The sequence below is a fragment of the Sparus aurata genome, chromosome 23 (assembly GCF_900880675.1).
Source record: "Sparus aurata chromosome 23, fSpaAur1.1, whole genome shotgun sequence".
NCBI classification, from domain to species: domain Eukaryota; kingdom Metazoa; phylum Chordata; class Actinopteri; order Spariformes; family Sparidae; genus Sparus; species Sparus aurata.
In genome coordinates, this window is record NC_044209.1 from 562,227 (window position 1) to 585,389 (window position 23,163).

The 23,163-nt window shown below is 39.8% G+C and overlaps 1 protein-coding gene across 1 annotated transcript; it reads left to right on the forward strand.

Moving 5' to 3' along the window:
- The first annotated feature begins 5,792 nt into the window (after positions 1-5,792).
- Positions 5,793-13,426, forward strand: pyya (peptide YYa). Its single transcript, XM_030407807.1, has 4 exons — positions 5,793-5,906; positions 8,631-8,818; positions 12,820-12,900; positions 13,027-13,426. The coding sequence occupies exons 2-4, from the start codon at positions 8,631-8,633 to the stop codon at positions 13,049-13,051; spliced, it is 294 nt and encodes a 97-aa protein (XP_030263667.1). The 5' UTR covers positions 5,793-5,906; the 3' UTR covers positions 13,052-13,426.
- Positions 13,427-23,163: the final 9,737 nt, after the last annotated feature.

Below are 23,163 nucleotides of genomic sequence, written 5' to 3' on the forward strand. Positions count from 1 at the left end.
CGATCACACTCACCACCACCCCCCCCCCCCCCCCGAGTATTTATAGTAGCTATATAAGATATATCCCGCTGCCTGGGTAGCAGGCTAAGATGGCGAAAGTACAGCAGCTATTGTTCTACTTTATGTTGATGTAGCTATTGTAATGAAAAGCACGGGCGCTTGTGTATTGATTAACTGATATTTTATTCCAAAAGTCGTCATAAAATAAAGGAAACCACCACATTTAACAGCCTGGAGGACGAAGTAGATAAACCCGGTAGAAAGAGTGCCCGCCCCTATGCGACGCTCCTTGAAGTACAGCGAACTCACCCGCAAAGAAGCGGGTATAATTTGATTGGTCAACAGTAGCTGGCCTTCTATTGGTTGACAGTGTTGATACACAAGAAAAATCCGTGAGCAGAGGAGAGATCTGAGAGCAGAACTTGACCTGTGAGCAGGTGTTTGTTCCGAGTGTGTGCGCTTAGATCTGAGGGCACATTTGAATGCGAGCGACATTTTTGTGTGCAAGAAGGAGAAATGTGAGCACAGGCATGTGATTTTTTTGTTCAAGCAGACATTTTGAAAGAAAGCAGAAGAAATTTAAATGCAAGCACAAAATGTGAGCATGAGGAGAAAAAATCTGAGCACGCGAAGGAGCTGTGTCACTGAAAAGGAATGAAATCATGCTCTCAAACTGAAAATCTATGCTCTTGATTAATGACATGATTCTACTTCCATAACTTCCATAACAAACCAACTGTAATGGTTGAAGGGTTTTGGAGTCCTTGACAAAACTCTTGTACAAAAGTATTTTATTTAACACAAAAAGAAAACACACAATCTAAAGAGTCTCTCTCTCTCTCTCTCTCTCTCTCTCTCTCTCTCTGTGTGTGTGTTTGTGTGTCTGGTGGATCATCACTTGTTTGTGTGATAGGAGAGGGAAAAGAAACAATGGTTGTGATCACACAATGTTTTTGGTGATGAGGTGTGGAATGGTCCAGGCTGAAGTGGTGTGTGTGTGTGTGGGGGGGGGGGGGGGGGGGGGGGTGCCTGTGCGTGCATTTGTGTGGCATGAGGCCAGGTTAGAGAAGATTGTTAGTTGCATGCTAAGATCCTGAATCTTTGTGAAGTATTATTTATACGCCAAATTAGCCGTGTAGCAAAGCAAACTACCATTAACGTGACCTGAGATCACAATTACACCCAAACAGTGAGCAAACACATGGATTGTGCTAAGCCGTACTATGCTATGCTGTGTGCTATCTAGGCCCAGTTCAATGTTACCAGTCTTTGAAGAAAAGGTGCTGGTGGGTCCTTGGCTGATGAGCCAAACAGGAAAATGCTGTAATACCAATGTTGAAGAGTTCTGTTCCTGCAGTGCAATGGCCGATGAAAGAAGGTGGATGGAGAAAACTGGTTGCTCACTGTGTTCCTTGCTAAGTTAGTAGCTCTGTACTATCTTGCTTTTTGTTCCTTGGATTGTAGAGTTAGCTGGCATGGCTTTCTCTCACAGCTGTGGGTGCTAACTGAGCTGGAATACTAGCTGTGGGAGAAGTTCTGTGGTCTGTGCTGGAACTGCAGCTGGCAGCTCTCAGCAGCTCCCAGGAGGAACCATGAGAAGAGCTGCAGGCAAGGACGCCCAGTGGGAGAAGAGAGAAGAGAGGTCAGTGTCAGGCAGGCCAGTGGGGGAAATAAGAGTCCGTCACCCTGACCAAACATGGAACTCTTGGCAGTTTTTGCACCAAGGTGTGAAGACTGGAAAATTCTGGGGTACTGAATCCAGTTCTGTGTCCATTTGAAATCGACAATTGTAATATTTCAGGGTGAAAGCTCATTTGGCCACACAGACATACAGCCATAAGCCTTTTTAGCCCCGCTCCATATCTAGCTCTCTAGACATTTGTGTCTTAATTCTCTTTATCTGTCACCCAACCTTCTCACTCATATGTGCTTTGTCTCTGTTAAGATTTAGATCAACTTAAATGTTATGATAATTATTCTCCACAAGCTTCTGTGCCATAGGAGGATCTATACGAGCAGTTGAGCCTGGGAGTTTTGGACTGAAATGTTTTTTTTTCTTCTCACAATTCTCACCTTTTCTCCAGATGTTTGTGCAAAATACTTTATGTTGCCATTAGCGTATTTATATTTAAGATCACTTTAGAAAGTTCACCTTTTTTAAACAAGTTAGCTGAACATACAAAAATTTACCAGAGCCAGCCTTTTAAAATGACTCATTAAACTAACATTACCTTAATTAGGTAATTAGCCACTGATTAAAAAAATCTTACAGCCAGATTTTTTTTCAGACAAAGAAAAAATAAAAAATAAAGGACGTTGGCTAAAAATGGCTGTTTCGTATCTGTTTAAAATTTAGGAAATGAAAACTACGGAATATCATGTCACGTGTCACATTTTCTTTGTATTCTACATAACATGATATTCTGTAGTTTCATTTGGTCCTAAATCATAATACACATGGCTAAAGTGAACCTAGAACCTATGAGCTGTGTGAAAATGGAACATTTAAAGACATAGCACTCAATACTTAATAGACAATCAACACAGCATCATACCTGACTGAATAGGTTGATTGCAAATGACTTACAAAATAACATGACTGTTACAGTCTTCCAGCGATGGGTGTAATGGACCTTCGTTGTATGCTCAGTCTGGTTAGGTCTGGCTTCAAAAAAATGTGCTACTTTATAACTTAAGTTAGGAACATACCAGTGTTACATGTGTGACTTTAGTTACATACATAACGTGTTTTCACTAGGTCTTTAAGTTAAGTTTACTCACTGTTGACTCTTGGTTTCACATTGGATGGCAATTTTCTGGGTGAAAGTCCTGTACTTGTTTGACCCAATCATCCATCATCAACCTCCTTCCTATGTGGACTTTCTTGCCCTTATACTATTTCAACTGGCTTCCTCCTTTGCTGACATAATAAACTACAGCCAAAAGAGAACACTAACAAAAAAACATAAATGTGGGGCGTTATAGATTGCTTTCACAGTATGATCATTTTTCTGAGGATAAAATTATCATTTTTTTATTTCTCCTTTCCATTGGAAGAGCACTGGACAGGAGTCCATCTGGCTGCACCAGACCCTTTGGAGAGGGCTGGGCAGTAAGTAGGGATGCGAAGTAACCCACCTTGATCCAACCCAATCTCCAGAATAAATGTTGGTAATGTACTTTTCTGCAAACCACAGACATGTTGAAACTCAACATTTCGTGTTCAATTTTAAGTTTCATGTTGTGATAACACTGATAGAAAAATATCATGTTTTGGCTTAAAGTACAGAGTTCTCACACATCATTGAAAATGTTGCCATGTCTTGGCAGGATATCCTGTGCTGTCATACTTACAAATGTTAAATCGCTGTCTCGAACAGTGGTTTATGGTTAGGGTTTGGATTAGGGTTAGGGTCCCAACATGACAGGCAGGTCAAATACTGTACATGTAATATGTACATTTTATGATGCGTATTGTAGAAAAATTCATACAATATGTACAACAAGAACAGATGCCAAAATTCTGTTCTAGCAAATGGGCTGGTTGAACAATCTCTAGACCCTCAAGATAGGCCCAATCCATTAGAGAGGAATTTTTTTGTCACTAATATTCTGAGATAATATTTTCATTTTCAAGGAATAATGCATTTTGAGGTGGGGCCTAGATATGGTGATCTGAAACTATGGCTAAGCAGTAATGGGTTTAAAATTCTGAATGATACAGGGCTATCAAATTTGATATTGGGTAAGGCTTGAATGACTGCAAGAGGACTGTTTGTCCTTGGCAGAGGTATGAGTTCTACTGAATGCCATTCTAGTTTATTTTTGTATCATCCCTTCTTGACCTTGTGCCCTATGACACTAAGCCTGTCTCCAAGCACTCTTAAGATTGACCCGGATGGTGAGAGATGTTCGTTCCGAAAGAGACAAAAAACTCAAATGAAGATTTTGAGGGGTCCTTACTGTACATGTACATCATGTGTTAGCCAGGCTAACATCACAAATTCGACCTGAAAATGTTACCTTCCAGGGTTACATGTGGCACCAGATGTGGCCTTGAGCTGCAGCTGAGGACCAGACTTGTAGCTGTTGTAGGACAATTAGTGCAGCAAAACACTGATGTCATAATATGAAAAAGCAAACCCACACAAGGTAGATACCTGAGGGAGGCTACAACGAAACGTCATGTACCAAACTAGAGCACGTGTGTGTTTGTGCGTAAAGACTCTGTGTCATCACATTTCATTATTCACCCTGGTGCAGCTACTTTCCAATATAATGTCTTCATGGCTGTCTGTCTGTCAGTCTCAGAATCCACCTAGTGGCAGGAATCAGACCAGCTTGGTGCACCCTGTTCAATCTTCTTTAAGAAAGTGTGAGGGCACTCAATCTTTCGGCTCTGTGAGAGTGGTGGGAGAATCGACTCACTGCAACTAGGTGTGTGTGGCACTGATTGGCTTTGGTTTAGCCCAGGGGGAGAGAAGCTTTATATACCCTGAGTCTCCAGTGCTTTGTGCTGACTCATTATCTCACCTTCAGAGGTAGTGAGAGCTTCTCCCTGTGACTTCCCAGTTGTTGGTGTATTTACCAAAACCAACGCAGAACTTCGTGTGCATTTGTTCTCAGTTGCCTGTTTCCCAGTGTATAAGCTGGGGTGCTGGAGAGTTTGTCTTGACTCCAGCCTATTGGGTTATCGAAGGTCTCCCAGACAGCCTTTGCCTTTCGTTTCAGGTTTTCTGGGTCCCCTGGACAATTTTGGTTCTGAGCTGGCTGCTTGGCAGCGGTGGTTTAGTTACCAATTTTGGTGCCTTATTTCATTAGGGAAGCCTGTAGTGGCTCTATACAATTTTTTGTATAGAGCCACTTTTTTTTCCCACCTTTCCAATCTATCGGTACTGTGATTTTGTGGTTATACCTCTGGGATAACTTTGAGACACCCCTGGGTCCGCACCTGTGTCCCCCGCATAGTTTTGAGTGTAACAGAGATATATGGAACTAGTAATGCACAATATGCATATTTTTCAGCTGATAAGCAAATAATACCTGTTTCTCATGGCCAATACAGACAAGATACAGATTATTTCACATTTTTGTATTTTACAAAAAGGCTAACCTGCAGTGTATCATATATCTTGCTCCTTAAGTTTAACCTCGACATAATGATGTTACAAATTAATATCCTTAGAATTATGCTGTACAGAACTTATAACATTTATTTTCTTCTGAAAAGATACAAAGTCCAGTTGATCATATAACCATGACAATAATTAGTCAGTATCATCAATTTATTCCATACAGCTGGTGCCCTCTGTATTCCTGTTACAGTGTTGCTCCAAATCACAACATTTCAGCAAAAGTGAAAAAAAGTGATATTTTATTGAATTTCATGGTTTTCCATGTTGCCTTTTCTCATTTCTTATTAAGGAGGTCATGGGTCATGATGCTGTGACACATGCTTTGTGGGGACAAGGGTGCCATGATAGCTGGAAAGCAGTTTTGGGACGCAGGGTTTGAGTGAACACAGACATTTTTTTCTCCACTGATGCAGAGTGTCAGGGCCCGAAATGTCATCTGTTGACTCCATCAAATACAGAAAACTGACTGCGTGACCGGCGTGTTCGTAATGTCTCCATCGTCATCACCATTTGACGCATTTGGCCTGTTCACACACAGCTTTTTTTGGTCACACACACACACAAACGCACACACGCACACGTTGTAGCCCCTCCCTCCTCGGGTGCTGCTAAAACTATATAAATCACCTCTGTCGGAGTTTGGAAGCAAAGTGCACCGACCTGCAGAGGACAAACTGAGCGAGAGAAGAGACGAAAACAAGGCTAGACGGCGCAGACAGAAACCACCTGTGTCCCTCGACTTCTACCTGTTGCCTCCAAAGTCTTTTCAAGGTAAGTTCTCACTCTTATTCATTTACGCATTTTAAACATTCATTCACGCATTTTTAAGATTTTCACTGAGATGAGTTAGTTGCTTTTGATTTAAAAAACGAGTGATACACTTTAATGGACTCTGATGCAGACAACTATAAGGCGAGTAGATGGCATTTTTACATGCTATATTTCATTTATTTGTATTTCTTATAATTAAAAAAAAATCATTTTTGAAAATACATGCAGACAGAGTAGAAGGCAATTTTTCAACTTTATTCATCAGCATTTTCCTAATTGAAGCCTTTTCCATTACGAAATGTTTGGATTAGCCAATGCCGTTTTTCCTCAACTTTTTGCTCAAAGGTCGAGAAGGAAAGAAGTTCCTGTCATATTATTTCATCGACCCTTAAAAGCTCTAACCTGCCAGACAATTGTTTTAAGTAAGCTACTAACTGAAAAGCCTTGATACATGACAAAGATTTCAGACGATGGTTAAATGTGATGAGCTATAAAAAAAAACAAAAGCATTTCATAGTAGACATGTATTGAATTACAAATGCTATAGTGACTTACTATAGTGCTGCCTGTGCGTAAAACTTCGGTTTATCGAAGAGGTGAGGTGATTCTGGCGCAACGTTCAGCACCACGGAGAGCGCCGCCATGGCACAGATTTGAGCAAGTTCTGATGGTAGTTTCTTTTTGCTTAATATTGACGACATTAGTGCGCACACACACAAACTTTTATGGAGGGATTTTTAAGGGGAGGACAGTCAAATGCCACCTTTCGTTTTTTTCAAGTGATTGATTTTAGGCATTGCAGCGTAATGAAGGGATAAGGTCAGGGCGGAAAATATTATTATTTGCAAAATTCAGTTATCGTCTCATTTGTGAGTTAGGCATTTCTTTAACTACGTATGCTCTTAAAAAGCGATGGGGACAAAATTGGCCATTTTAGCAAGTGATGGGGATGTGTCCCCAGCAGATTGTTAAAGCATTAGAGCACAATGAAGCAGACCTGCTGCCAATAACAGCCCGAATTCATCTGTTGAACGACTGCAGCTGTTTTTGTACTGCTACACATTTTCAAAATAAAAGGGGGAATATAGGCCTACTCACGCACATCAGATAAACTCAATAAAGCTAACATTACTGTCCTCCGCTACGGGCTGAGCCCTCCAAATTGGTAAAATTCTACATTGTTCTAACCTGACTGCTGAATTCCGACAGTACTTTGCTCACAATGTAGAACACAATAGTAAATAATTCAACCAACAATGGTGTAGTTACCGCCCTAAAGATAAAATAATATTGAAGCAGGACACTGCAAAGTGCAGAACAACAGTGCATGTAAAGACTATATCCTGCAGGAGGGCGGTGAGAAAGCAAATGTTAAAGGTCCAATCTGTAAAATAGTTGATTATTGAGTCTCATTCCCAACTCGTCAAATACTTACATTTTGGGTTTTTTAAGCCGGGCTGGCCACCAACCTAAAGGGTGACAAGTTGGAAATGAGACTCGATAATCAGCTATCTTACAAATTGGGCATTTAATTGGTAAAAGCGTTAAAGTTATATAACAAAATGCAGTTGCTACTTAGACAGGATTAGGGTAGGAAAGATGCCTTGTTTACATCTACAGTCTTCATCCATAAAGTGGCACAGACGGTTCAGTTTCATTGCAAGTTTCAGTCCGATGCAGTTCCATTTTCACGTCCAGCGGCCCCATTAAGCGTCAATTTTAATGTAGAGATACACACATGGTTTGTGATGGAGGATCGCTGCAGGTAATGTCATTAATATTTTACTCATTTAGCTGAAATTTAATTTCACCCCTGTCATCCCACCCGTTATTGATAAGGTCGATAATTTTATATCACCTGTCCCGTCTGATCCACGGACTGAGAATCGCTCACCGCACAGGCACACGCAGCACGCAGCAATTCAGGTTCCGCCCAAAACATACCCATGACTGACTCAGGGTATAAATACAACCCTTTTGTGTGTATATTTAGACCATGCGCCAGAGACCATCTGAATAAGGCCCTCCATCTCACTTGTCAACGCAACAAAGATAGATGACTATTTAGTTCCTTAACATTATTATTTCTATTATCATTTGAACTAGTCGTAATAATAATTCTAATAGTAATGAAAGTAGTAGGAGCCTTAAAACTTACATAAAATAATACGTAGAATTGCCTTGTAATACACTATGATAGAAATGGAGCTTCATAATAACCATCAAACCCACAGCCTCCCTGATGATGTGTGAAATGAGTTTCCTCCACTGCAAGTAATCCATTCTTTTCATCTCTTTCAGGTACAAAACAACCCTCAGTAGGAGAATCTGATGATAAGTCAATCTACTGTCTGAAGAGGGTTTTTTCTTCTTTGCATGAGACACATTGACTTGTTGAGCTGTTCGTCAGCCAACTGAGCCCGAGTAGTAATTTTCTAGAAAAACAAGTGACACCCTATGGGGAGGTTTGACATACACCAAATATTTTTCTCATTTAAGAAGAACTCTGAATTTCCTTTAGAGATTTTAAGGTGTCATGGGATTCACCAATGATACAATGGGAAATAGAATTTAAGACCACAAGTAACACAATCAACTATTATTTAAAAAATACATTACAAATCAAATGGGTTTATTTTTGTTACGAAAACCAAACTGGTCCTCCTGATTACTGTTTTGGACCCTCAGCTTCCATAACCCCCTTGTCTTGCTCCTCTGTTACAGATGGCTGTGATGCTAAAGCCATGGACGGTACTGGTGGCTGTAGTGCTGTGTGTGCTGGTGTGTCTTGGAACACTGGCCGATGCCTACCCCCCCAAACCTGAGAACCCCGGTGAAGATGCTCCACCTGAAGAACTGGCCAAGTACTACACTGCCCTGAGACACTACATCAATCTGATCACCAGGCAAAGGTATTAGCACACCCAATCCACAATCAATGTATTCCTGTACAGTTCCCTAGTCCACATCGTATTTGCTGTATTCAAGCCATTGTAACAACTGAGTTCTATGAGTATCCAACTCATACTTAAGCCTACAGATCTGCTGATGCCCCCACCCCCACCCCCTAAACCCTTCGCCTGCACACAGGAGCTCAGTAGGATTAGATTACTGGCCACTTTCCAAAACCTCCAGGCCTTGAAATCAATGCGTCCAGAGCAATAATCGGCATGGATGGACCCAAGAAAGAATCCCAAATCAAGTTAGCGGGGCCTGAGCCGAGGTCTGCTGCTTTAAGGTATTAAAGTCAATGAGGAATTGTCAGAAGGCATACTTTTTGATTTGAAGCAGTCTAGCTCATCTGTTCATACTCATGAAAACCAAATAGGTCATTGATATTTAGATGTTTGGTTTAGAAGCATTCTATTCTATTCTATTCTAGATGTTTGGTTTAAAGAAGGCTCCTAATGCCGTATAGTTGATCTGTTTCAAGTTAACAGTTTTTACATTTAAATGACAATTGCAGATGAAGACATGCAATAAGAGAATCCATGGGGATATGGAGCTTTTTTTTCTGTATCCAATAAAATGCTGGGGAATGTGATGGATGTGAGCTTCAGGCGGTAGCTCTAGATAAAATTGGAGCTGGATCTGGGCTGTCAGGCCTCTGTGCATAAATAGCTCATACCATTGGATTACGGGACAGAGATTCTGTATATGTATTATACTTTACAATATACAGAAGTTTTTTTTTCTTGGCTCATTCACTTTTTTTTTTTCGTCATAGATCACCATTTTCAAACACAATTTCCACTGCTTTCACACTTCTAAAGGCACATAAATATTTTCAGTGCTCATTTAACACTTCAGCTTCTTCCCATTCAATATCTAGCATCTAAACAATTGTACAATTTGCAGTATTTGCTCGTTAAGTTTTCAGTTTAAGTACACTTAAGGGGCCATCCACATGGAAACACTTTTTTGGGTAAACGAACATGTTTTGCATTGTTTTGGCCGATCATCCAAATGGATGCTGTAAACGCAGTGCCTGTCAATGCGCTTTTTTGAAATCTGGTTTCCGGGTGAATAAATTCGAAAAACGCTGCCCTTGCGTTCTCGATTAGACAGCGATACTGTCCGCATACTTTGATGCCTTCGCCCCACCCCTCGACCTTTAGCCTTCATCCTCTTAACCCTGCAGCGCTTTATAACAACAACAACAACAATGGCAGACTACACACTTGTGGCAAAATATCAGTGGTGAATCTTCAAGGCCTTCAAGATATTCAGAGAAGGCCCTAGAATCCTCAGATGAAAAAGAAATGTTTCTTATTAATTCTATAAATAAAATAAAGTTACGCAGACTTGTTTCTGTAGTTTTCTGTCCATACACTGCGCTTTTGAGAGGTTTTGTGTTGAAAAAAAATTCAACCAATCAGATATTCTTCTACGGTGTCTCTGGGCAGAATATCCTCCATCCAGGGTATTCTATTTCCTTTTAGAATGCCCTGACCAATAAACGTAATGACAGTGTACATTTGGATTGATAATTTAATCAACCAATCATATTTGGATATGTGGCCAATGAAGGCCCAGTTCTGATAGGCACGGTTCGCCACTGCAAAATATTATGCTCCTCTGCCACTCCGCTGAGCAAAAAAGGATTATGGACAACAGACTAGCCATTTGTGTCTTCTTCTTGTTGTGTTCAGTTTCTCCTTCTACTGTCTGTTTGTTTACAGCGTGCAAGCTTCATGCGCATGCTCCGTCTCTTCTTCTCTGTTTTTGGTGAATTTCAAGCGCCCCCTATGGGCCTGGAATATGAACTGAAGCGTGTTCAGTCATTTACAATGGATCCATTTGGAAGAATACTTTTGCATTTTCCAGTTTCCAAATGATTTCGTATGAAGTTTGCCTAAAATGTTACTAATTAGCAACAAGGTTCAGAGACATTTTTATTTTAATTTTGTTGGTAGACAAACATATATATATATATATATATATATGTGTGTATGTATGTATGTATGTGTATACATATATATATATATATATATATATATATATATATATATATATATATATATATATGTATGTATGTATGTATGTATGTGTATATATATACATATGTATGTGTATATATATATATATGTGTATATATATGTATATATATATATATATGTATATATATGTATATATATGTATGTATATGTATATGTATATATATTTATATATATATGTGTATATGTATATGTATGTGTATATATATGTATATATGTATATATATATATATATATGTATATATATGTGTATATATATATATATGTATATATATGTGTATATATGTATATAAATGTATATGTATATATATATATATATATGTATATGTATATATATATATATATATGTGTGTATATATATATATTAGTGTATATATATGTATATATATGTTTGTATATATATGTATATATATATGTGTGTATATATATGTATATATATATATATATATATATATATATATATATATATATATATATATATATAATATGGCGGGTCATTATCAGAGGCGAAGGCATTTTACATCCTGGGTTACATCCTAAGGTGTTGCCCTCTGGGACAGCTGAGACCGAGCATGTGGGCAGCTCGATTGCTTTCCCAAAGGAGACGAAATACACACACAGACCGCCGTGTGTGTAATGAAGCATAAGATTGGGTGCTTGTGGAACAGGTGGTTGATGGGAAAACAGAGGAAGTGAGGATTGCACAGCATGGGTTGTGTTGAGTAGCACTGTTTCATGCACACACACAAACACACACTGCCAAATAAGTGTGAAACCACTCTATGATTTTACATTTGCCACTCTCTTGGAGCCCTGATTTCCTTATCAAGACAATCATAAGACTAACCCTTGGAAATGACAACCTCAGACGCAGAGCATTTCAACACACACACACACACACACACACACACACACACACACACACGTATGTATCAGCATATATAATAAAACTGTGAGCTAACATGATCATCAAGCGCAAAGATTTTAAAAGGTCAGTGGTATCTTATTATCTTATTGATATTGTATATATAAACTTTATGAGTTAGATTTCTAGAATGACTAAGCTCGAAGAACAGATGTATAATGTCATAGTATAATGTCATCATGGCTATTACAGAATAATTGTGCTCCAAACTGGATGTTATTGAGTTCACGGATGATGATTGCATTTAATTCTACCCAGTTCTATATAACAGCCACCTAAATACACCAGATTTCTTTTTTTTTTTTCAAAACAACTAAATGTTATGTGTAATCCTGCTGACAAACCAACAAACACACATAAAACATAAATGCTTTGGTGGAGGTAACAAGGCAATGAGTCTGCCTCTATGATAGCAGCTCTGTGATGATCTACTGAAGCACAGGTGATAACACCAGCATCCTAAAATGCTCATGAATACAGAATTTGTATCTTCTTTTTTTAATTTAATTTGAGCATGCTAACAATGTTAATTAGCACTGAACATAAAGTACAGCTGAGGTATAGGTATCATTGGTACCCATATACTGAGCATTAATGATATCAGTGAACTGATATTAGTGAGGGGTGAACAACTACCCTTGCGGTATATAAGCCTGTGCTGTATAATGATAAATACATTTATCTTGAATCTTGAATGTTATTTCTTTTGCAGGTCATAAACCAAAGAATTGAACACATTTATATTTTTAACTGGTTGTTGGCAACAAACAAACAACAGAAAAGCCAGGGTCATCAAATTTAACAGGCTTCACCCTCGGGGTATCATGACCGTCTAAAATTTTGTGCAAATCCATTCAGCTGATGTTGAGATATTTAAGATTGTGATTGCAGAGTGTTGACAGTGTTTTCAGGAGTCACAGCGCATTAAGTATGAAGCTGCTCCATAGTCCGCTAGCACGGCTAAGAACTGCCTTCCTTATCCTTGTCCCAGGTATGGAAAGCGTTCAGCTCAGGAGGATGTGGTTGCAGAGCTGCTATTTGGTAGCGACAGCAACAGAGACCAGAGATCAAGGTAAAACCCCCACACTTTAACTGCAGGAATAACCTGTAATGAACACACATGAGTGTTAGTCATTTATCAGAAATAAACTTGACCTTGTACAGTCAATCACATATTCTTCCTTGTGTCCTTCCGCAGATATGACGACTCCTACGTGTGGTGACTCCTCCACGCCAGCTCCTTCCCCATCATCAGGCATTCCCTCCGGCTGCTTCCAACAATGCAACTGGAGGAGCCAACATGTGCCTCTCATCTCCAACCCCCTGACCACAATCCCAAACAGTGACCATCACTGACCGAACCACAAGCTCTCTCTGTCTCTCTTGTTGCTTTCTCATTCCAACAAAATTGTACATAATTTATTATTGAAATGAAATATATATATATACGATCAGCTACTAATCAGAAGGTGGAACTGCGTCTGTGAGTGTACATGAGCGTTTATCTCCCTCTGCTGTCCAACACTGTTCAGCAGAAAGTTCTTGTGTTACTGTTGCTACTGTAGAAAGTGACATCAGAATAAATTAATAAAATCTTCTGAGTGATTTTTTTATTTTTTTGATGAATCCGAATATTTGGGGGGACTTATGTAATGCTGCTGTTGGTGTGGAGAGGTCACCTATTAACATACTTTACTATACTACATACTAAAAATAAATTAAATCTAGAAACATTTGCATTTCCTGTTAAAATACAGTGTGCATGCTGACAGCTGAAGTGATTTGGGAAAAATTGCCTAAAATACTAGAAAATACCTGCCTGAAATGCATAAAACTATAATGCATTGCACTACACGGCTGAAGCAGTTGCAGAACCATTAGTTGGAAGATTTACCCATAAGAATGAATGGGCAAGATTTTGCAGAAAGAACTACATATTTCAAAAGCTGAATAGGCTGAATGTGTTTTGGGGGGGGGGGGGGGCGCCAAAGCAGTGGTCAACAGTAACAGACTTTATTTGACTCAGAGGGTTTGTTGAGAGGTGGGGGGACGTGATTGAGCTGGTCAGGCTGGCCGGCAGGCAGACCAGCAGGTGGATAGGCAGAGAGGCGCTGGAGTCTAGCAGATACACAGAAAAAACACAATCGGGAGAAAAACACACACACTTGAATTCACAAAATAATTAACACTAATCGCTAATGGCTAGAGGCCCTTGATTAAATCACCGTAACTGGTGGAACAGTGGAGACAAGACCGGGTTTATGTAGCAGGGGATAATAAGTGGAATGATCTGCAGGTAAAATGGAGACGCAAGTTCGCATCTCTGCTGTTGCCTTCACTGCTGCCACGCCCACAGGTCCAGACGCCGGTAAACAGGAGCCGGTGAGGGAAGAAAAGAGAGGAAAGACAAACAGGAGAAAAACACAAAGACATCTGACTCCCAACAGTCAGACCATGACAGAATGGGCTTAATGAGCTGAACATTTTAATAGCCAAACAGTTTCTCCAGCAGGAACGTATGCTGAAGTAAAACCTGAACGAAATTTGAAATTGCATTTTCATTTTCTTCAAGACTGCTCATTTTGTAACTTAATTCAAATGATAAAGAAAAGGACATTCAAGATTTAATATTCAAAAGATGGCCCAGCAAATAGGTACCAAAATTCAATTTGAAATGTCAAATTTGAAAATTAAAATGCATTAGCAGAAATGCTTTTTCATTTCAAAGTCAGAGCTGCATTTTTTTGACTCATAAATAAAATTAGTAATAAATCATCCAGATTGCATTTTCATTTTCTTCTTCAAAACTGCTCATTTTGTTACACAAAGACAAAGAAAACTGCTTTTTCATTTTGAAGCCCTCCCCCCGCAAAAAAAGGTTCAAAAATCTATTTGAATTCGCAACCCCAAGCGGCGCAGGAGAGTGACGTCAGCGACCTCTCTTCTTCTTCAGCCCCAAGTCTGACCGACCGTGCTACACATCTACGTTAGGGGGCGGCGGTGTGCTTATTCGACACTGGAGCAAGAGAAGGGACAAGAGGAGAGTGTGAAGGCTGTGTTGGTAGCATAGACTGTGGTACATGTCTTCAGAAACAGCGGGGAAATCACCAGCATGTCCAGTTCTGTACTGCAGTCAAGCCAGCCATGGTTCGTGTTTGCTTGGTTAAATCAGCCGCACATTTTTTTTCCAGTGCGAAAATGCTCTAACATTTACGGTGATCGTAATGAAGCCGCTCTGAAGAGCTGCTGGCAGTGACGGTGGGTCAGACTGCAGTCTCACAGTCAAACCCATGAAACACACACGGTACTTTTCAGTCAGTATTCCCGGTAATGAACTGAAGTTATCAGCTGGACCGTACGTCGACGTCGCCCCCATATTGGATGTGGCAGCTCAGTCCCGTGAACTAATACAAGTCAATGGAGTGAACTTTATAAAGCTCCTTCTACAAAGTGCTATAAGCTAATGTCTCTCTCTCTCCCACACCCACGCACCTGCAGCGGGTCACAAAATCACCGCGTTATAGCCTGGAGCCTCGCGCCCCCCCCCCGTTGCCAGATGATTTCGTGTATTTCGTGTTTCAGTATTTGGCTCAGTCATAGTTTTGCCAAGACTAAAGCTTTTGTGCATTAACTTCTACCAGTGTTTCCCCCCTAACTCTGCTTTACTCTGCCTCCATCGACCTCCTGTGCCGCGACCGAGTCGAGACCCCGCTCCAGTTCCCAGCCCCTCTGCGCGCTCCACCCGCCCGGCGCTCTTCCGAGTGTTGACACGACTCCGAGCTCTCCGGCGCCCCGGAGCGTGGCTTCCCCGTGCACACCCCCTCCTACTCTGACTTTGTCTGTGTTACAATAAACACTCCTTGCATCCAGCTACAGCCTCCTGTCCGCTTCTGGGTCTCACCTGTGCTAAAGACACCTAACATTAACAGATCAAAACAGAGTAAACGGCAGCTATCCGGTATCAAATCCACTGAGTGAGCGACCGCGGTGTCCGCTCCTGCCTGCCCCAGCCAGCCCCCACACACCGGCCTGTCGCCTGTGCAGCCGCGCGGGAGGGGACAAGGGAGACCCCGGCGCTGCTGCAGAGGAGCCGCAGACTGCGATGACTCTGGGAAGCATGTGAATTACAATATAATCTATTTCTCGCCTTTCCCCCGATGATCTGAATAAGTCGCTAAATTTGTCGCTTAGAGGGTCTGAAAAGTCACTAAGTCTAGCGAGACAGTGGCCATGTTGGCAACACTGAAGAAGAGAGGCCACTGACGTCACTCTCCTGCGCTGCTTGGGATTGCGAATTCAAATGGATTTTTGGACCTTTTTTTGCGGGGGGCGGGCTTTAAAACGAAAAAGCAGTTTTCTTTGTCTTTGTGTAACAAAATGAGCAGTCTTGAAGAATAAAATTAAAATGCAACCTGGATGATTTATTACTAATTTTATTCATGAGTCAAAAAATGCAGCTACATTCTGAAAATGAAAAAGCATTTCTGTAAATGCATTTCAATTTGAATTATGGTACAAATTTGCTTCCATAAAATACAAGCCTTAAATTGCTCAACATTTTGATCTTTTAGGAAGATAAGTGAGCAAAAAAATGTGCAGAAGAAGTATAAAATTATTAAATTCCCGAAGAAGAATAGCGTGAACACCTACAGCATAAAATAATTAACTTGTGATCTTGAGCTAAAATAAATGTATCTATGGCTGTTCACACAGCATTAAAATATTAACGTATCTTTTCTTTTTCTTACTGTCAGTAACAAATGACAATGAGACCGAATACTTGACCACAATAATCCAATAACTGGAAATAATGAAGTTATGATAATAATCTAAAATGTAACGTATTTGAGGTGTCTGGAGGACAACACATTCTGACCTACTTAGGTTAGATTCAATCATGACTGATCTACTTAATTTGGATTCAATCATGACTCATTGATTTTCATTGTGTGAATGAAGGTCCAGAAGTTGGCTTCTAACTGTAAGGGGCCAAAGGTAACAGACAGTAAAGTGCTTAGCTAAGTTTGACCTGCATGCCAAATAATGAGAGATGCCTAAACACAGGTCAAACTCCTTTTTGTCTGTTATGTAATTTGGCAAGGGAACCAATCAGAAGAAGTGGGTGTCCTTGAGAAGAGACTCTTAAAAAAGGCCCTGACAGAAGGAACAGGTGGTGGCACTTCGAAAAACCTCGTAAGAGCAAAGGCTGAGGTTTTGATGGAGCAGAGGACAAGCATTTTGGCATTGTTTTGTCCAGAGATTTGATAATATCAGAACGCAGCCGCTTCTGATCTTGGACTCAAGGCATTAGATTTTGTTTTAATAAAGATTGCTCTATTTCCACCCGGCCTTGCCTCCGCAGTATCCTTTATGATCGAACTACACACCGACACCTTTGAAGAGGGAAGCCCAGAAACATCAGGTGGCGTCGTTGGCAGGATCGCTTTTGACAACGTGGATGCACGGCAGGAGCCCAGAGACTGACTTTCACCCCAGCCGGCAAACAAGGTGAGCATTTTTCGCTCTTGGGGTCAAACTCAGGCTCTGGACGGAACTGTGAGTGTGTACTCCAATGTCAGGCTGAAAATGACCAAATTGGGGGGAGAAACGGGCAATAGGTGTGTAGTTTGATGATACGGCTCTGTCTAAATTTTCTAAATTATGGGAAAGAGAAATTTATGCGGTAGAGATTTATGAATTAATTAGAAATACGGTGCAGGCAGTAGAAAGTATGACGCTAAGCTTATATTGTCCTAAGACATGCGTGAGATTGGTCATCATTTCCTACGCGCTAAAGTTGTCTCAAATAGAGAAGTGAAGAAAATAAGGAATAAAAAGATAAGAAGAGAAACTGCTGCGGCGGAAGTGATAGAACTGGTGACCAGCCGCTTGTGAGAAAATTACATAAGCCTTCTTTTGTCATCTTATGTGCTTTAAGGACTGGAGGGGGAGAGAGATTGTCACACTACCTGAGGTGTCAATGAGCCACAGGAGGGGGCACATCCCCACATTGGAATGAACACAAAGTTTGGATAAGATGACATTTACTGTCCCATCTGTTACATCAAAGGGTCACTGTCCTGGGAAGACAGGGCACACCAAAATATCTAAGAGTCATTTATCTGTAAATAAGATGTTTTATGACTGTTGTAAATGAAGGTAACCTCCTCTCTGTTTCTGTACTTAAGGGATAACAATTTAGAGTTCGGGAGAGAATGCTTTTACCTTCCCTCCACGCTGCGTGTTATTAAAATGACATCTGATTCATACGCTGAAGTCTGAAGTTCTTCGGAGACTTAGCAACTCTCTACCTCACAAAGGAGAATTTCCACTACATTTTGGCGACGAGGTGATGGGATGGACGTTCCGCTGACTGCCGCCTGCACCTGAACTGAAGGAAACTGCCGGCAGGGAAAATTCCACAAATTTGGGCGCGGACGTGGCCAGCGGACGCTCCACCGAATAAGTGAGTACGGCGTTTTGAATCGTTTGCTCAATTCTAAAAGCCTAGGTTGACTTTTGTAATACCTGTGTGGTTGAAAGTCATATTCCCCATTAAAAACCTGTGTGGTCGTGGGTGATAAAAACGTCCGTGTGAAGAGACGTTCATTCCATATAAAGCTGTGTGATTGGAATGTTTTTTGAGGTAAAGGGCTCAATGAGGAGCGCATTTTTATTTCCCTTGTAATCCATGTGTGGTTTTGGGTAAAAACGAGATAAAAGTAGAATTTCCCTTGTAATTCCTGTGTGATTTTGGGTAGAAAAACGAGAAAAAAGTAAAAAAAACAAAAAACTAAACGCAGCGCGAGGCTGTCAGCACTTAACGAGTACAACAGGCGAATTAATTGATTATTATATACCTACGGTGTGAAGAAAATTTCAAGGGATTGTAGATTTTCAGATGCTACTTACTGATGAGTAGATATTAAATAGTGGTCGACCAAAACCTGATACCAGGTAAAATAAGAATAAAATAAAATATAATGATAATATGATCTTATGTGAGATACTGTAATAATGATATGATACAGTATACCATTATATGAGGCCCCACTATGATAAAATGGGCGTATGAGTGATATACATATACGAAATAAGTATAAAGAATAAACTTTGTTGTGCCATTCAGTGACTAGTATACAGATTGTATGCTATAAGGGTGTGTTGCTCAGAACGAATGTGTCATACAAACCACCTGGCTGAATAAGTTGCTCAAAGTTAGTGTGTGATTTGATGAGATCCAACCATACACTGTATGGAAAGATCAGTGTGATTGTGAAGTTTTTGTGTGAATGATAAGCCCATTGGAAGTTTAAGCAAATCTGTCCCAGTGAGTCACTAATATAACATTATGGGGAACAAAACGGGGAAATTAGAAATTCTAGATGACCCTCTTTCAGGTCCTGCTAAAATCATGGCAGAAAAATGGGGAAAAAATGTGGTTAAGGATGTTCCACTTTGGCACCATATTACTCAGGGGGTGTTTCCAATTAAAGGTACATTAAGCACAGAATGTTTAGAACGGTGTAGAGTTATGTTGGAAGAAAAGAAAAAGAAAGTAGGGAAGAAAGGTATTGACTGGCAAGCTTTCCAAAAGTGGGAAAGAGAAGCAGAAATTAAAGAAGCTAAATCATTAGCAGGATTAATGATAAAACAGAAAGCAGAAGAGAAAGAAGAGGAAGAAGTAGAAGACGAAGGTTCGTGTAAGAGTGAAAGGTTTAAGAAACGTAGGGAAAGAGAAAGAAAACTGCCTCCTCCATATGCAATCTCTACTATTACCACCCGCCTGTTAACACCCGTGGCACACAGAGATCTGTTAAAAACTGAACTGATTAATGATCTCCATCCGGGCTTGAAGAACTGTGTCATGACTACCTGTGTGGACTGGGAAACGGAGCCCATGACTACTGTGTGCACACAGGTTTTGCACTCAGAAAGAAACCAAACAGACTTGGATTTTAAACAAACAAAGAAACTTCAATCTGCTCAGATGATGTATTATCAGAGAGATAACCCGCAGGAACCAGAACAAAAACGGCAGTCCCATCAGAACAACGGTGGCATGAGGAGCAGAGGATGGAGGCGAGCGGGGCCACACAGAAGGAAGTACGATGACAGTGACAGACGCAAGTGCTACAGGTGTGAAGGGTTTGGACATTTTTCATTGGATTGCGCTACCCCCGACTCTTATCAATGAGAGAGGAAGGAGTCAAGATCCTGGCCACATGCTGACCCCTATCAAGAAGAGGGGGAGGAGTCAAGGGGATCCTGGCCAAATGCTCCATCACAAGAACTTGCTGAAGCCATAAAATTGAGGAGGCAGGTTAGAGCATTTGAACAAGCACGTAGACATGAGAAAAAATTAGACACAAGTAATGATGAGACACACACACACACACACACACACACACACAGAAACACTGATTGACTGATAAAGACTAAGAAGTTTGCTTCTAACACTATTAATAGCTTGAGGCTGTAAGCAAGTTAAATTTCTGGGGATAAAAGATGCAAAAATTCCCTAAAGCTGTTGAAATCAGTATTTTGTCATTCAGCCTACCATAAATTAAGGTGCCATTGTTGACTTCCTAAATCTCACCATGTACCTCCCCCATCTTGCCTGACAGAAAAACAAATGAGGGGGTGGAGATCATTAGAACACCTTAGGGTCGTAAATGAAGCTGGTCAACATCCAGCAGATGTTTTAACACTAATGTTAAACATTCTATCAGACTGGGTTTTTCTTTCCGTTATTGATTAAACAAATGCATATTCTAGCATTCCTGTTCATCCCGACTCACAGTTCTGGGTTGCTTTCACTATCAATGGTAAAATGTTATACTTGGATGCAGATGCCATAGGGTTTTTCTTCTCGAATTCCACTTTGGATTGCAGTAGAGCTGAAAACTTAGCATTAGCGGCCATTGTGTGTTATTACACTTTTCAGTAGTTGACAATGTTTGTGCATATGTTTTCCTATGCAGGACCATTGTCAAACTGAGACAGTGTTTCCATTTTAGTTTTCTGGCAGAAAACGATCCTAAATTTTTAAAGGAAAACTTGCAAATTCTTTTTTAAATGAAATGTGTTATTTTACTCCGGAAGATCGTGAATTGGGTCCCGATTACATCCACAATCCTGGATGTTTCAAAAATCTGCGAATGAAAATAATAAAAACAAAAAACGATTGCCTTATTGAATTTAGCAGGCTATTTTTGTCCATGGATTTGATACAATTGTGGAGATCTCCCAACCCCTATATAATCATATATGGGGGTAGAAATTTGGCCATGACTGACTTTTTGACTTGGACTCCTGATGCAGAGAAAACTTTTACTGACTTAAAACAAGCTTTATCAGAGTTCCCTCTGCCTAGGGCTACCAGACACTCTAAAATTTTTAAATCTTTTTGTTTTTCTGAATGTAATGAGTTTTGTGAAAGAAAATTCTAACTCAGTCACATGGTGACAACCGACCTGTGGGATACTATTCAAAAAGAATGTCCACAACAGAGTGAGATATGGTTGCATACCACAAGGCTGTAGCAGCTGCTACTGAAGCGGTGCTGGCAAAAATTGACATTTTTGCTATGTGCCATCTTAATGTACATGTCCCACATGCTGTAACATCTTTATTTACAGGAAAACCCACCTACCTTACCCCAGCTAAACTGCTACACTAGCAAAATGTGTTGCTGACAATGACTCACGTAACTTTATAAAAAGTACTGTCCTTTAACCCATAAATTTTGCTCCTGACAGCTCAAGATGGAAAATCACACCCCTGTCTGAAAGTGGTCGTCACGGTGTCAAAACCAACAGATGCACTCTTTGACACTTTCCCTCATTTAACCTTAACTCTGTTTTTCTTTGTAGATGATTCTGCTGTGAGAAATCGAACAGATGCATCCCCTTGTGTGTCATATGAAATATGTACTAACTATGACATAGTTTGAACGTACTAATATTCTAAATAACCTGTCTGCTCTGGCAGCTGTTTTTTCTTTTCCATTTTAGGACCGGGAATAATATCACTGTACATACTGTCTCTCAGTATGCATTTAATATGTCATGATTTCACACATTATAGGCAATCAAAATTGCTTACTTCTACAGGAAGATCTAATGCTCCTAGAAGTCAAATCATTAACCTTTGTCTGCATTACTTATACCTATGCTAATGTAAAGCTCATACAAGTGCTAATGACCCAGTGTCACTGGGAAAATGAAGCTGCTAAGACAGCCCATCAGAATCTAAATCAGAATACTGTATTTTTAGAAAAAATTGTTTTTGTTTTTCATATAGTCCATGCAAAGTAACATAGAGGTACAACATGAGTGGAAACAAGTGCTAAGATAAAGAGATAAATAAAACAGTGAAATAGACAATACAATGAAATTAAATAAAATAAAAAATAAAATAATACAATAACAAAGTAGACGATCTGGGGATATATACAATATGCAATGAAATGGTGAGCGTTCTAAATGAAAATAAGAATAAGTAATTATAGTTTTGTTTGCTCTGTTTTTCTATAAATAGCCATATGATTCTGATCTTCAAAGTGAGGAGTGGTACAGTTTTGATGACCACAGGCAGGAATGACTTCCTGCTACTTTTTCACCTGTCTCCCTGACTCTACAAATGCTTTTATCTGTCCCTTAATAAAGTCTATCTGCTTCAAACAGGAGCTGATGCGGTAGAAAACATTCTATGGAAATGAAAAAAGTTTATTGAACTCCCATCTGACCTCTGGGGTGGTGTAAACGACCTCCCAGTACTGCCAAAAGCCATATCCCCTTCTTTGAAAAGTTTGACACATGGTCTTGACCATGTATCAAAAGGGAGGATGTAGAATATTGTAAATAGACTGTGGCATACGGAAGGATTTTTCAACTTTTTGTTAAAAACTTTGTTGAAAATTGTGTGATTTGTTAAACTTAAAATGTCGGCAGAGGCATAGCCTCTGTCAGCCCATCCTTTGAGCATTAAATAATGGATTTTATTCAACTCACTCCATGTAATAGGTCTAAAAATTGTCACATTATTGTGAAAAACATTTTCTCAAAAGGGATTGAATGCTTTCCATATAAATATGTAACACCGATCTAAATTGCCAAATAATTGCTGAGGGAAATAATTCCCTATAGGTCTCTACCCTAAAAAAAAAATAAATAAATAAATAAATAAGAATAAATAATTAACAAGTAATAATGGATCACACTTACAAATAAATAATAATAGTAATGAGTGATAATAAAACATAATAAATAAATGTAGATAATTTTATTCAAAACATCTAAAAAAAAAAAAAAAAACCTGCACATAAACCTAA